The sequence below is a fragment of the Mastacembelus armatus genome, chromosome 8 (genome assembly GCF_900324485.2).
Source record: "Mastacembelus armatus chromosome 8, fMasArm1.2, whole genome shotgun sequence".
Taxonomy (NCBI): Eukaryota; Metazoa; Chordata; class Actinopteri; order Synbranchiformes; family Mastacembelidae; genus Mastacembelus; species Mastacembelus armatus.
In genome coordinates, this window is record NC_046640.1 from 14,747,689 (window position 1) to 14,761,590 (window position 13,902).

Sequence of the window (13,902 nt, forward strand, 5' to 3'; positions counted from 1 at the left end):
TATTATAGGATTTTTCTGATTTCTCTGGAATTTTGTTTAAATTTCTCCTATTTTTTATCATTAATAAAATATATTAGATTGTTGCAAAATATTTCTAGACATTAATAGAGATTTAAAGATTTTCTGCAAATAAAATGAAACACTAATTGGAAAATGAGCATAAGCATAATTACTCAATCATGGGATTACTTGAGATTTGCTCTATATGAATTGCGTGCTTGTCTGACTGGCACATGTTTGCCCCAAGGGCCTCTAGAAGGTTAATCCAGCCAAGCTTCAGGAGAGATCTTTCCACATGAATCAAAAACAATACTTTTATTATTTAAAATGCTTCCACACTGTGACCTCTAGAGGGCAATGAAGACGTGATTTTAAATACACTCAACCAAACAAAATTCAGTGAACCTTTCAAGGATTATATTAAATATTATGAGCATTTTCACCTTTTATGGAAAATGTGCCATTATAATAATTATATGCGTTTCTTTTTTTTCTATTTTTTACCACAGTTTGTGTACTGTCCATGCAAACCATGCCAGGCAGCACATCCTTTGTGCCGATTGCAAATAAGGGACAGCTGTGTGAGAGAGGAAGCGTGGTCAGACAGTCAAGAATAAACAGCTACTTTGGTCCTCAGTCTTATACTGTGGTTCATCTCTTATTTGAATTATCTCTTTGCTCTATCATGAAGTTCATTGCTAAGGAAGTTAAGTCCTACCAGTTCTGTGACAAGGGTCAGAGGGAGGATGTGCTCTGTTAGAGAACTTCACAGAAAGCAAAGCAAAACTTCATGCCACTACATGTCAGACCTTCACTGAGCAGCCTTTACACTTCACACAGTGGAAGGATAAATAAAAGAAAGCCTCAATAACCAATTTCTTTTCAGCGTGAAATGACCCAGTGATCCATCGTGAGCAATAAAACACCAGAGGACCATGGAACACAGTGTGAGCTTCAGTGACGACATCTGTCAGATGGATTCAGACTACGAGTAAGTCTTCTTTGAATGTTTCTACTGCTGACTTGTTCTACTGCTTTTTATATGTACTCTGCTCTCACTCGACACCAGCTTTGGATGGGCCAAGGTGCAATAAATGTAATTTATGTTTACTAAGGGGTAGCATTGTTAAGCCAAATTATCTATATGTGTGTGTGTATAAAATTTTGAACACTGCAAAATCACCATTCCTAAAGTATGGTCTTTACATATACTTAATATAGTTTTTGAAGTCCTTTTGCTCTTTAGTATGTGAAAAGGGAATGTAACGTGGAACTATTTTCACAATGAAAAAAAAAAAGATATTAAGATACATGTTTTATATAAAGCACATGCAGTTGGACTGAGTGCGAACGGGTCAAAGCCTTTTGTGCTCCGACTCATTTGTCTTCTGATGGCCATTGTTCCACAGGAACCTGAGAGAAACTGAATCAGGTCAGACTTCATTCCCTCAGTGTGTTAGAGAACCAGCAGCCAGCACCCAGAGGTGCCCTGAAACCCTGCAAATTGATGTTTTAGGAGAATATACAGGTACAAATACAGAACATTTTTAATTTACTGCAGCAGATGTCTTTTCAACTGTAGTTTCCCTTACAAAAAGAAGTTTGCTGTTTGTCTACTTCTTTTGTGAAGTGAAACTACTGTTGCGATACAGGCTATGTCCTTTTGGTGTTTAATAGTTTTTTCTTATTTTACTGAGCTTCTATGGGCCTGTCAAAATAAAAGGAAGCTATTAAATGTGTGAAGTTTTCAGTTTCCTTCCTCAGCTGACTTTACTATTCGTACACCCTATTTACTATTCGTAAAAGTATACTTTTATAAACAAAGAAATGGGCCAATTTAGTTTTAATATATAACACTTAAAGTGTACTACAGGTACGTTGATGGTTATACTTACTACATTAAGTATACTTAGGATATACACTTGAAATTTACTTAAGTTTACTTAATAATATAAACTAAGTACACTTTTTTGGTAAGGGTTGTGGATTGACTGGACATAAGACTGTTTAAAATAAATATATACTGCTGTCACAAAGTCAGTTACACTGAGAACATAATTATGGGTTGTAAATTATTATATTCTAAAAATCATATTTCTTTCAGAGACTGAGTCAACCTCTAACACCCACATGAGCAATGAGACACTTAATGTAGAGCGGATAAACCGTTTGCAGAGACACAACTGGTCAGCTGCTACCCTGAAGGTGCTCTCTTCAATGCCAAGTCGCTCTGCTGGTGAGATTTTAACTGGAGTCCAAGTTGGCGCCAGTTGATAAAAACATTAAGTGGTAAATATTGTGTTTACAAAAAAAAAGTATGATTATTTGTCTATTTAAACATTTAAACGTGTAAACTAAAAATTGTCCACATAGGTGCAAATAGCTTGGCAGTCTCATCCAGTTCAATGCAGCTACAGCGAAACAAGACCTCCTCTGATGAGTTTTCTCGGCCCTCCAGACCAATTCAGGGTGACTTTAGGGAGTTGGAGAGAATCAATACTGAAGGTGATGCCAGCAACTTTAACAACAAGACTACTAACTATTACTATTGCTGTTTATTTAAATTAGGCTTCCTGCTTTCTGCACTGATAGTGAAGGCTGCTAAAGCTTGTGTCTGAATGGATCCACAAAATCCATAGGTGCAGCTGAGATTTTAGTTATTGTTTTTACTTTTGGTTTACAGAAAACAAGATGGAGCGGTTGATGTCCAACCTCAAAGGCCTCTCAGTGAGTGAGGGCATACGCAAGTTGCGAGGGATGCCACTTAACATTGCAGATAAGATGGCGATCAGGTACATGTGCCACTGTAAACAGGAAATTACCTGTAAAATAAGGCAACATGGTGGTAACAGCTCTTTCACCTATCCTTTATTAGAAGGCGTGCTTTCAGTGGCATAGCTGATAGTTCACTCATCAGCAGAAATACTCCATGCTACAATTGTCAAAGAGTCAACATTTTGAGAGTGAGTGCAAACATTGTGTTGGATATAAGATAAATTGTCTTTGTGTGTATCAGTCATGTTTTTCTCCCTTCAGACTTTCCGCCACTGCTGTCTCCCAGTCCTCAGTTTTCTCCAGCTGTGGCATTCACACATGAAAAGAGTGAGTGGACGTTTTGGAACTGGAGTTCTCTCCTACTTTCTATTTCTCCGAACCCTCTTGCTCTTTAACCTACTCCTCATCATCATCACTGGCTTGTTTGTGGTCTTCCCTCAAGCCATTCACCCTCCTCCTCTATACAACTCTCATCCCGACAATTTCACTGGCCTTGACCTTCTCACAGGCACGGTAAGATCGCTGTGTATTACACAAGAGCAGCATATACACATTTATTTCTGTGGCGCTCTTTTGAACCAGAACTGTTTTATCTCTGGCAGGGTTACCTCTCTTACAGTTTGATGTTTTACGGCTACTACACCAACAGCATCATCAAATCTTGTCAAAATACTAACTCAACTCCTGGCTATATTGGTTTGATGATGGCCTGTAATACTGACAGGTCCCAGACAATGCATTATAGAATACCTGAAGCGTACTTGTTTACCATGGCTGTTGCTTTCTTCATTATATGCATCATCCTGGTGTACAGGTTGGACAAGTACATTTTGCACACATTTGTATTATTTTACTCCTTCTGTGTGTTCTATAGATATTTTGTTCTCTTGCAGAATGTCCAAGTCATTAGGGAGAAATTTTCAGTTCCTCAAGTCTAATGGGAAACTGGCAGTACAGGTTTTCTGCTCCTGGGACTTTAATGTTAGCAAGAAGACATCTGTCAAACTTCAGACTGAAAAAATCAGCATTCAGCTCAAAGTACGTCATCATTTGAATATCAGAGTTACAGTCACTCACTGAAGTGTGAAACTTTGCAACCACAGAGAGTGGAACATTTAAAACATCTCTATATATATTTTTTTTTTTTCATAACCGCTCAGCCCAGAACAATCTCTGGCAATGATGAGCAACAGGCGATTAGCGATGTGATAGGTTAAGTTCAGTGTCACAGGCTTTGTATAGTTGCTTGCAAAAAGGAAGTTTTAACGAGGCACTTTGCACCTCACCTCTTATTTTATACCAAGCTCATCAGGCACAAAGGTTGAGAAAGTAATTGCTGACATCCCTTACAAAGAAAGTATACTTAAGGTTTATACTTAACTATCAGTAAGTTTAAAAATTACCACTTAAAAATAACTGGCCAAAACAGATTAACTACAAAAACACAGGTTGAAATAACAACCACGTACACTGCTACACACACACAACAAAAGGAACATAACCAAACAATTTAACCCCAAATAATTACAGTAGTCAAATACAGTTTCTATCCTTGGGGAATGCTGGGAAATCTCTACCAGTCCAATTCCTTAACACACTGGTATATTGTGTGATGTAATATAAGTGAACTTATACGTACTAGTGAGACCTGTTTACTCTAAGCTTTTCCATCTGAAACTACAAAACAAATGCTTAGATGTTATGTATAAGGCAAGAAGACTTAATCATGTTTAATTAGACTTATATTTAAGTATATCCTGATCAAAAATTAAGTACAATTACAGAACAAATACAAATAAATAAGACATGTATGTCAATATAAGCCAAGTATATTTAAGTATAAGTGCAAGAACACACAAAGTAAACCAAAAGTGCACTATACTATAAGTTTAAAAGAAATATAGCACACTTGAATGAACTTTTTTTAAGGGATAGTTAACAGCTGACAAAAAGTTAGTTTATTTGTGGTTTCATTATACTGAGAAGATCAGTAGCAGCAGGGATGACATAAGTGCAAAGGCAGAAAAACAAGTGTAATCATTACTGACTCAACATAATAATAAATGCTGCTTCTCTAACAGGAGCTGGTGTCTGAGATGATCAGCGGAGGTGAGGAAAAGAGCTGCCAGCAGCGACTCTGCTGCCTGATAGTGCATCTGGCCACATGGGCTTTATGTCTGGCTAGTATCTTCTTGAGTGCCATGGGAGTCCACTACCTGTCGGAGGTTAGAGACAACTGCAAAAGCAGCTGAGTGAGACACTTTATGCATAATTGAGTGTAGCATTTTCTCAAAAATACCACTGAAATTACACCCACACACCTCGGTTTATTTATTTCCTCTTTTGCCTTCCTGACAGATGTCTAACAGTATGTGTTTTGACTGCTCTTTTTTTTTTTTTTTTTTATAAAACTACTGTGTGTGAGAATTCTCAATTGGTAATACTACTGGGCAAACTACCATTTTTAAAAACATGAACTGCGTGTGTATTCTTCTACAGGTTTTTCATTACTATTTACCATGTGAACAAAAAATGAACGAAACATAAATCGAAGCACACTTGCTGCTTTGTTGTCCCTGAATGAAACAGACCTTTTTCCCCAGCACACTGCCCAATGGAGGAAAAAACTGTTTTATTGCAATGTAGTAATCAATAAGGTCACACACTGTTAAAAAGGTTTATTCAAGTTTTTTTTGGCCCTCTGGTCATTAGATGTACTCTGTAAGCCCTCACCGAGATATATCCCTTCCTTCACAGACTACCATTGAGCAGGAATCCATCAAAGGACTTAATCTGCTCATCCTGCCTGCAGTGGTGTCAGGCATTAACCTGTTACTTCCGAGCTTTTTCAACCTGTGTGCATGGAAAGAGGATTATGACTCCCCCAGTGTTTGTGTTTATGTCTCCATTTCCAGGTGAGAGGAAAGTCTGTGCTTAAAAAATAGATAAGTGAACGTCTTCTTTATATTGATTTGGTATTTGAGATCAGGAGTCAGAGCCATTATTGAAACAAACCATCTAACTAGGGCTTCCAATCCACTAACCAAGAATGGCATCTAATACACCAATTACCCTTAATCTGTGTTGTTGAGTGAAGTCCTATTGTGTGGAAATCCCCTTTGTTTCCTTTAACTTATAGAAGAACTTGTGAAACAGTTCGACATTTGTCATTCCTAATAAGAACTGATTTCCCTTTTTCTTGTTACTCTTTTTCAACATTTTCTCAGGAATCTGTTGTTAAAAGCCAGTATCATTGGAGTGCTGTGTTACCGCTGGCTGGGACGAATTGCGGTGGAATCAGAAAGTCATGGTTTAAAGGTTACAGTCAATTCGATATTTTAAGTTCTCATGATTAGCATTGTACTGAACTCTATGGTGCTTCAATAAGTGATTAGGTGTTTTGTTGTGGCTTAACTTTTTATATAGCTCTTTATATTTATGTTTCTTTTCAGTGTTGGGAAAGCTTTGTGGGGCAAGAAATGTATCGCTTACTCCTAATGGACTTTATCTTCACGGTGCTTTACACTCTTTTGGGAGAGTTCCTGTGGAGGCAAGTTGATGCTTCACCCATAAATCATTTGACTGTTTTGCTGTTTATAAAAGCATTGACTTCCTTTAGCCAATCTGGGATCTTCTCTCCAGGCTCTTTTCTAAACAAATGCTGAAAAGGAACAGGAAGCCAGTGTTTGACATTGCTCGTAATGTGCTGGAGCTCATATATGGACAAACTCTTACTTGGTAATGTAATAACATAGCGTTACACCACATCTTTGAAGCATCTCACATATTTTTTTTTTAATTAAAAATTGATAGTCTTCTGTTCCTCTCAGGCTGGGCATACTGTTTGCCCCATTGCTTCCTGCAGTCCAAATCATAAAACTGTTTGTGCTGTTTTACATTAAGAAGGTTGGTATTTCTTGGTTGGTGGTATTTTATTGTTATACAGTCTGTCTCAATAGCATGACAATCTTAGCACGCTTTCTCTGGTTTACTCAACAGAGCAGTCTGATGCTCAACTGTCAAGCCTCCAGAAAGCCCTGGAGGGCCAGTCAAATGACAACACTATTCATCTGTCTTCTGTGGTTCCCTTCATTCCTTAGTGCTGCTACGTCCATCACATATACATTTTGGACGTGAGTGTGACAAAGTGTCATATCTCCTGATGTTTATAGTTTATACTCTTGTTTACTTCCTTTGCACTGTCTAATTCTTCTGTCTGTCAACCACAGAATTAAACCCTCTTCAGAGTGTGGCCCTTTCAGGAATCTCACCAATATGTTTCATGCAGGGAAACTGCGGGCTCAGGAGCTGGGGAACACTGACCCAATCCTGTCTTGGCTCAGTTGGCTCTGCAGCTCTCTGTTTCTATTCCTTGTCACAGGAGTCTTTCTGTGAGTGGTGACATGATCCCAAAAAATGTTTTATAGGAACTCTCCATTTTACAATGATTATTTTATTTTATTTCATGCTGCTAGCAAAGCCAGTGTTGAAAGAATGATGCAGTGCATGGTCAATATCAGATCTCTAAAGTTCCTGGCATGATGATGTGAGAAACTGTAATTGAATATTACTTTTGATTCTTTATGCTTTCCTTTTTTTCCAGGATGGTGATATACTTTCACAGTCAAGTTGTTGACGGCCAAAGACAAATCATCACCTGGTTAGAAAAGCAAATTGAAAATGTATGCCTAATCCACCTTTTTATTTATTTATTTGTTTTTTTTTTCTTTTAAAAAAGACTAAGTGTACCTGGTATGGGTGCTATGAGCTAAATGCTAACATGTTGATGTCAAATATCATTGCCATAGAAAAAAGTGAAGGGATCACTGAAGTAATTAGGGTTCATCCTAAATGATATCAATGAAACAGGTGACTTAATTCAGTCTGGACCATAGAAATGGAAGCAAACTTCAAACTGAGAAAATGTCATCTATTGCCATCTATAGACATTTGCTACTAGCATGCCTAAAAAAATAGGCTCTATGGTGTATGTACAGAGTATTTACATTTATTTTAAGGTATATTGTGTATTTTTCTTCTCTCCTCAACAGGAAGGCAAGGACAAAATGTTCCTCATCGCCAAATTGCAAACCGTCTACGGACAGAATGAGCTGGATCCTCCTCATTGATAAAATGGGTTTTCTCAGTGCTGTACAGTATATCCTTGTTGTAGTGTGTGTTGTCAGTATTTCAATGACTTCCTTTATCTGATGAAGGATTTTTGAGGATATAAAACCTACTTTATAAACCTAGTTTGTGGCTGAACAAAACAATCACATTTTTAAATGTATGTGTTTTAGATTTTTGTTAAAGTTTAGGAATGATATTAAATGTGTTGTATGACAAGACAAAATAAATTTAATACATCTGATTTGAGTTTTTTCTCCTTAAGTCACATCTTAACTAAAAGAATGAATTAAAACCACAAAATACCATGTTTGTAATCTATACAAAATAAAGGGTTCATAGATGTATGAATTGCACACGTAATCAAAACGTAATTTTCAAATTAATAGTAATATTACTCGTAATTTTATTACGATTAATATAAATATAAATGTTCTGTTATTCATAAATTCATTAAATTTTGAAATTTTAATTTTATTAGCTCGTTGCCGTTGGTTGTAGTCTAAGGAGGGCGGGGAAGGTGACGTCATAGATTAACGACCAATCCGCACACAGAGCGCCAAATTCCTCTCAGAACGTCAGAAACATGGCGGATCCTGACGCAGACATAATCTTCAAAAAGGTACCTAGTAACCCCAATACCTTTATACATTCAGCGTAGGGCAAGAATATTGCTTTGCTTATAATAGCTGAGCTTTCAAGGTTTTCCCCGTGGTACTAATATAAAAGTGTTATTGTCTTTGGGGTCTCTATTCCTTGTTCCCAACGACCCCGATGGAACACGTTACTTGTTCTTTGCAGCTATGTTAGTTATCAGAGTAGCTAAACGTTAAACCTCGTTAAGATATTATTAGCTAAGTGTATTAACGATATAAGAATGCCGAATGGGAGAGCGTTTTATAATCATTCACTCAAGTGCTGGGTGGGCAAAATACTCACTAGTTAGTTACTTCGTCGGAAAGTTTAACTACGGCCCGTTAACCGGACATTTTCCCAAGGCAGTTTGGCATTGGGAAGCTATGTACGAAAACACGCCAGCAAGAGACAAAATACCAGCACTAGTGTGTTTTAAGGAAAGGGATTTTGCAAATTTACAACGGTCTGTACTTGTTTTGTGTTATGGCAAAGAAAACACCTCTAAACTATTTGCTACTTGCTACACATACACTGTATATCACAATGTGCTTTATTCTCCTCACGTTTAGAACACAGTCAGCAAACTCTTGTCTAGTTTCTTCAAGGAGGACAAAACCAGACGTGAGTTGGCCAAATATTGTTCTAATATATGTAACTTTACCCAAACTGTCCTGTGTTTTTAGTCGACAACTCAACAAATCTCACTGTTTTTACAGTAAGTTCTGATGCTGTTCTGCTCATGGCAGAGATTCTAAAAGTATTTGTCCAAGGTAAGGAGTTCTGCTGGGTACACTTGTATACACTCTGACACACAGTACTTTATTGCTTGATAATGAAGCTCTTCATCTCTTATGTCATTTGCAGAGGCTGCTGTGAGATCACAGAAACAAGCTGAATCTGAGGACTGTGACCAAGTAGACATTGAGCACTTTGAAAAAATTCTACCTCAGCTGGTACGTATCTCAGCGTGCTCAACAGAACTGGGTTTGTAATGTGCTAGTTGGCAGCCAAAAACTATAATGAAGTACAAAGGCTGCTCCAGTGGGCTGTGTAATCTCTGTTTTTTGCTTAAATTACGAAGCCATTTCAATAAATTATATCTTCTTGTTTGGCTCATGATTTATGAATTGATTGTTTTGTACACTTGGCCTGGATTATTCAATTGATACTATTTGATTATATATGCAGCCTGTTTACACCTTTCTAAAAAATTGGACATGAGGCAAGTCTGTGCAATCTCAGCATCATTGGTGCCCTTTCATCTCTTTTCTAATGCAGCTGTTGGACTTCTAGCACAGTGATGCCACAAGATGGAGCCAGAGTGCTGCCTGCTAACCCTGCTTCAACTGTATAATCAGTTTCCATAGCTACAAATTTAGTTTAACTGATGTTTATTTTATTCATGTATAACTGTAAATTCATAATCACTGAAATCTGAGATTACATTAAGATTTTTTTTTTAAATTTTATTTGAGTGAGTTTATGTAAAAAGCTACAGTTCTGTCCCCAATGCCCCCATGCCACCACCAATAATCCCCACCTGTGCTCCTCTGTGCAACAACAGGTGCTTCCAGCATGCTCCATGGCGCCCTTCATCAAAGCCTCCTGGAGCAGTTGGAAGCAATTAGAGTAATAAGGGGAGCAGCCAGTCCCTTAGATGATGACAAGTGCCAGGAAAAAAGGAGTACCCCCTCCGGCCACTTTGAAGTTCCCTTTTGCTGTCCTGCGATGTTTAGTTAGAGGTGGGGGGAAGGGCAAAGGGGACCTCTAGCACAGGGGGAAAGTTGAATGGGAGTGTGTGTGCACGGATGTGTGCATGTGTTAGCCAAACATGGCCAGAGACCACACGCATAGATATTCCGTTTGAAAGGAAACATAACAAAACACATTGGAACATGGTCCAAGAAGAGCAGGGTGTAATTCTGAAGGTAAATAAACAAAAAAGGCGAGTAGTAGAGGTGCTTTCCCTCCTTTCATCACAGCAGAGGGAGAAGTTGGGACTGCAAGGGAGAAGGTAATGTGGGGTTTTCAAACCCAAGTGCCTGTGATGATTTTCCACCAGTGGGGTATTTGACCAACATGTCTTCACTGTGAGTCAGCATAGCTGTACAACACCTCACAGTGTTTATTTATGTGGCTCTCAGGGTGACTCACTAAGCTTACAAATGCTGCTCAAGTACAGCTGGAAGCAACTTAGGCTAAAGTCAAGAGTCTAGGCTCAGCTAGGTGCTCAAGGGCACAGCACCTGGAATTTGACCCGGCACCTTTTGAGCGGGGCGCGGACTGAGTTTGTGTTTCCCAGGCGTCTTCCACAGCAGGCCTACAGGACAGCGCTGGTTTGGTTGAGTGATGTTTAGTTCGATGATGCCATGAGTAGCATTTGGGTAGGAAACTACTTTTTGTGATGTAAGTAATTTGTTAGGTTAATAATTATAGTCTTCAATAGCAGCAAGGCTTGCCCTCTAGCTTTGTGAAGTACTGTAAACTGTGGAGACATTGCTTTGCCAACCTGTTCATTCAAATAAAATTCTGCAGTTATGAAGCAAAGTGATATAGGTGATAGGATATAGAATTTATATTATCACTGTAAGGTAAAAAATTGTTAAAGGTGTACTTTTTATATAGCCTGTGTAGTATTTAGCATTTCTTGAGGTCTATTTGAGCTGAATTGATCTTCTCCAATTGTTAATCTCTGAAAATAAAAAATTGTTTTCTTAAATCTCATTTTTTTTCTTTACACAATATGATTTGTTGGAAGAGCTCTACTGCCAAAGCAGCGTACTACCGTACAACTTTTCTCTTTATTCATCTTAGTAGATCAAATTTCATATGGACACAGTATTATAAAACATACGAAAGCAGTTAAGACAAGAATGGGGAGGGGCGTTGAAGAGTAATGAGTTAAAGCTTTTCTTGATCATACATTAAAGGCAGGCAGTGTCGACAGCCAGTCCAGGCGCTTTGGAGAAGCTCCGGAGTGAGAAACTTTTCCCAGGAGACAGTGATCTGTCTCCAGCCTTCTGGCTTGGCTTTGGACAGTCCTGCGTATGGGCGAAGGACCTCATCATTGCTTAAAGATATCTTGTGTGCCATCAATATCAATACTGTTTTTTTGAGTCTGTGCAGAAGTCTAAGGCTGTTGTAACAGCAATCGTGGTTTAGGGCGATGTTTTTCTGGGGTGGAGTTGTCTGCATTGGTCTCGAGAACCCCTGTGAGGGCATTTTAGGATTATGCCAGATTTCACTCCCTAATTCCCCACTGACTAGCCAGTGGTTGTGTTTTTTTTTCTTTCTTTGAGTGACACAGCTTTTCTCATCTTTCCAACTTTCTTTCCTGTCTATGACAAGTGATCAGAATACACCCATTCACAGACTGCTCGCTTTTCTGAGGTTGACTATAGCAACAGCAAAGTTAAGGCAAAATTAAGTATATGACCCTCTTCAAAGTTTACGATATTACCATTTACCATGAATTTGTGATTAATACCTTTATTGTATTATATACATCATTTCCTTATTTTCATAGCTGCAGAACTGCTTTTGTAAACTGACAGACCGTGTACTTTTTTAAATCTGAAGCTACAGGTGTCATTGCTATAAGTTCTATTTTTACCCCCATGATTTCAGTTACACATTTGTGAGTTGGTATATATTAAATGTGTGATTGCGTGCATCTGTTCTCAGATGTTTGTGTGCATGTATGTGCTTGCATGCATGTTTTGCTTGATCTGGGGCTGTGATGCATTAGTGCTCAGGAGACAAGAGGCCCTTGTGGCCCCCTCATGGGCATGGAGCAGTCTAAGCATGGAGGAATGCTGCAGGGGACACAGAGCGAGTGCATTCCTTTTAGATGCTTCACACGCAACTCACACAAACATGAAAAGTTACAAACATTTACAGCACTGTCAAGAAAACAAACAAAACACAGTTGTAGGCGTTTGGTGCATGCCTTTTACAGAAAGCTTGCATGTGTGGGGGGAATGCAAACACAGAGGCAGCATCTCTGTTGACTGTATACACTGCTGTGATATGCAGGTTTCCTGGAGGCCCCGCGGCTCTCTGAGGGGCCCGGTATCCTCAGGCTAAGCTTTGTTAAAGAGCCACAGGGCCCACGCCAGGGATGATTAGAACATACCTGGCAGTTTGAGCCAATTGGGCGCTCTGCTGGGATCACTCCTAACTGGTTGTGGCGCTTGGCTGTTAGTCTGAGGCTGGAGATGGTCTGCTGCTGTGCTCTGTGTATCGGCTGGGGCTTTGGTAGCTACAGGGGGCGGAAAGGATTCTTCCGGAACCAGTGAGGTGGATGATAAGGTCAAAGACCTTGGCACGCAGCTGAAGAAGGAAACAGGGAGCAAGAGAGACGTACAATTAGGCCCACAGCTGGGTTATTTCTGGATCTCTGTGCCCTGTATTGGTGCTTTAACTATATTACCCTCCACTTCCACCCCAAGCCCCCCCTCTACTCTCTGTCTCCACCTCCCTCCTTTGTGTGGTGGCCTACATGGTCAGGGCATACACAATAACAACTGAGTAATCCTCTTACGTAACACTGCACGAACTCAACGAAACAAGACCATTCAATTAATTTTGGAAGTGTCTAAAAATAAAGCAGCAGTTCAGTTGAGGTGACATCGAAAGGGGTGTGTGTTGGAAGAGGTGGACTCATACCCCAAATGAGCTGAGCACTCTATTTTTAGGTCCCATCAAAAGCAGTGATAAAAATACTCCAGTACTTAACCTCACAAGATCTGTCAGTCACATGCTCAGAATGATGAAAGGGCCGATGTTTGATGATATTTAAAAAGGAGCAAGTAATGACCGAAATCTCTTTAGCTGGTGGCAGGTGGCACAGTGTGAGGCTGGCCTTGTTAAAGGACTTCATCAGCAGACATGTGAAGCCCTCAGTGGCAGTTCACTATAATGACACCATATTGTACATATTGTGTAGGAAAGTGGTAAATGAGGTGAACTGATAATGGAGATCAGATTATCAGGGTAAGGTACAGATTTGTGTCAAATTAGTTCTCAAAAATCTCAGGAGTGAAAAAAACCATTGTGAAGAAGAGTTTCCACTGGGTATGTTCGCCCTGGATAACTGATCTTAAGTTCCCTCCACAAGTCCAGGAGCCAGTGTGTTCACTGTCTGTCCTCACAGTGGTCAGGGGCACCGGAACTTTAAATTAGCCTTGGTGAGTCAACAGACCAGCTTTCATGTAGAGAAGGGCTCATGTCAGATTGCAGGAGAGGTCAGGATGCAGTGTTGGTCCTTGTCTTTAACAGCTTCCTGTCTGTTCTATTGTGCAAACCTGAGGTTTAATCCCTTGTAGAGAAAGAGTCTTGCTCATGTACAGGTAAGGGGCTTGT

At 39.3% G+C, this 13,902-nt stretch overlaps 2 protein-coding genes across 4 annotated transcripts; both read left to right on the forward strand.

Moving 5' to 3' along the window:
• The first annotated feature begins 581 nt into the window (after positions 1-581).
• LOC113141611 (transmembrane channel-like protein 6) lies at positions 582-8,146 on the forward strand. 3 transcript variants are annotated; one of them, XM_026326138.1, is made up of 19 exons: positions 582-991; positions 1,410-1,528; positions 2,105-2,236; positions 2,374-2,505; positions 2,684-2,792; positions 2,876-2,963; positions 3,037-3,288; positions 3,378-3,589; positions 3,669-3,813; positions 4,857-5,000; positions 5,533-5,690; positions 6,003-6,093; positions 6,228-6,325; positions 6,418-6,513; positions 6,606-6,681; positions 6,775-6,908; positions 7,005-7,166; positions 7,379-7,457; positions 7,827-8,146. In XM_026326138.1, the coding sequence occupies exons 1-19, from the start codon at positions 936-938 to the stop codon at positions 7,902-7,904; spliced, it is 2,361 nt and encodes a 786-aa protein (XP_026181923.1). In that variant the 5' UTR covers positions 582-935; the 3' UTR covers positions 7,905-8,146. The 3 variants fall into 3 exon arrangements, 2 of the variants coding, with proteins under 2 accessions (XP_026181923.1, XP_026181924.1); XR_003296762.1 differs by lacking the exon at positions 7,827-8,146 and having other exon boundaries at positions 7,064-7,166; positions 7,379-7,455; XM_026326139.1 differs by lacking the exon at positions 2,876-2,963 and having other exon boundaries at positions 2,684-2,727.
• A 323-nt stretch (positions 8,147-8,469) lies between these two features.
• Positions 8,470-11,257, forward strand: cenpx (centromere protein X). Its single transcript, XM_026324118.1, has 5 exons — positions 8,470-8,524; positions 9,108-9,159; positions 9,255-9,308; positions 9,403-9,491; positions 9,817-11,257. The coding sequence occupies exons 1-5, from the start codon at positions 8,489-8,491 to the stop codon at positions 9,829-9,831; spliced, it is 246 nt and encodes an 81-aa protein (XP_026179903.1). The 5' UTR covers positions 8,470-8,488; the 3' UTR covers positions 9,832-11,257.
• The last annotated feature ends 2,645 nt before the right edge of the window (positions 11,258-13,902 follow it).

Excerpts from the sequence above, each read along its gene's own strand:
- LOC113141611 (XM_026326138.1), top strand. The coding sequence starts at position 936 with ATGGAACACAGTGTGAGCTTCAGTGACGACATCTGTCAGATGGATTCA. Across the intron at positions 992-1,409 it reads CAGATGGATTCAGACTACGA|GAACCTGAGAGAAACTGAAT; the intron begins GTAAGTCTTCTT and ends ATTGTTCCACAG. Across the intron at positions 3,814-4,856 it reads AAATCAGCATTCAGCTCAAA|GAGCTGGTGTCTGAGATGAT; the intron begins GTACGTCATCAT and ends CTTCTCTAACAG.
- cenpx (XM_026324118.1), top strand. The coding sequence starts at position 8,489 with ATGGCGGATCCTGACGCAGACATAATCTTCAAAAAG. Across the intron at positions 9,160-9,254 it reads CAAGGAGGACAAAACCAGAC|TAAGTTCTGATGCTGTTCTG; the intron begins GTGAGTTGGCCA and ends CTGTTTTTACAG. Across the intron at positions 9,309-9,402 it reads TCTAAAAGTATTTGTCCAAG|AGGCTGCTGTGAGATCACAG; the intron begins GTAAGGAGTTCT and ends TGTCATTTGCAG.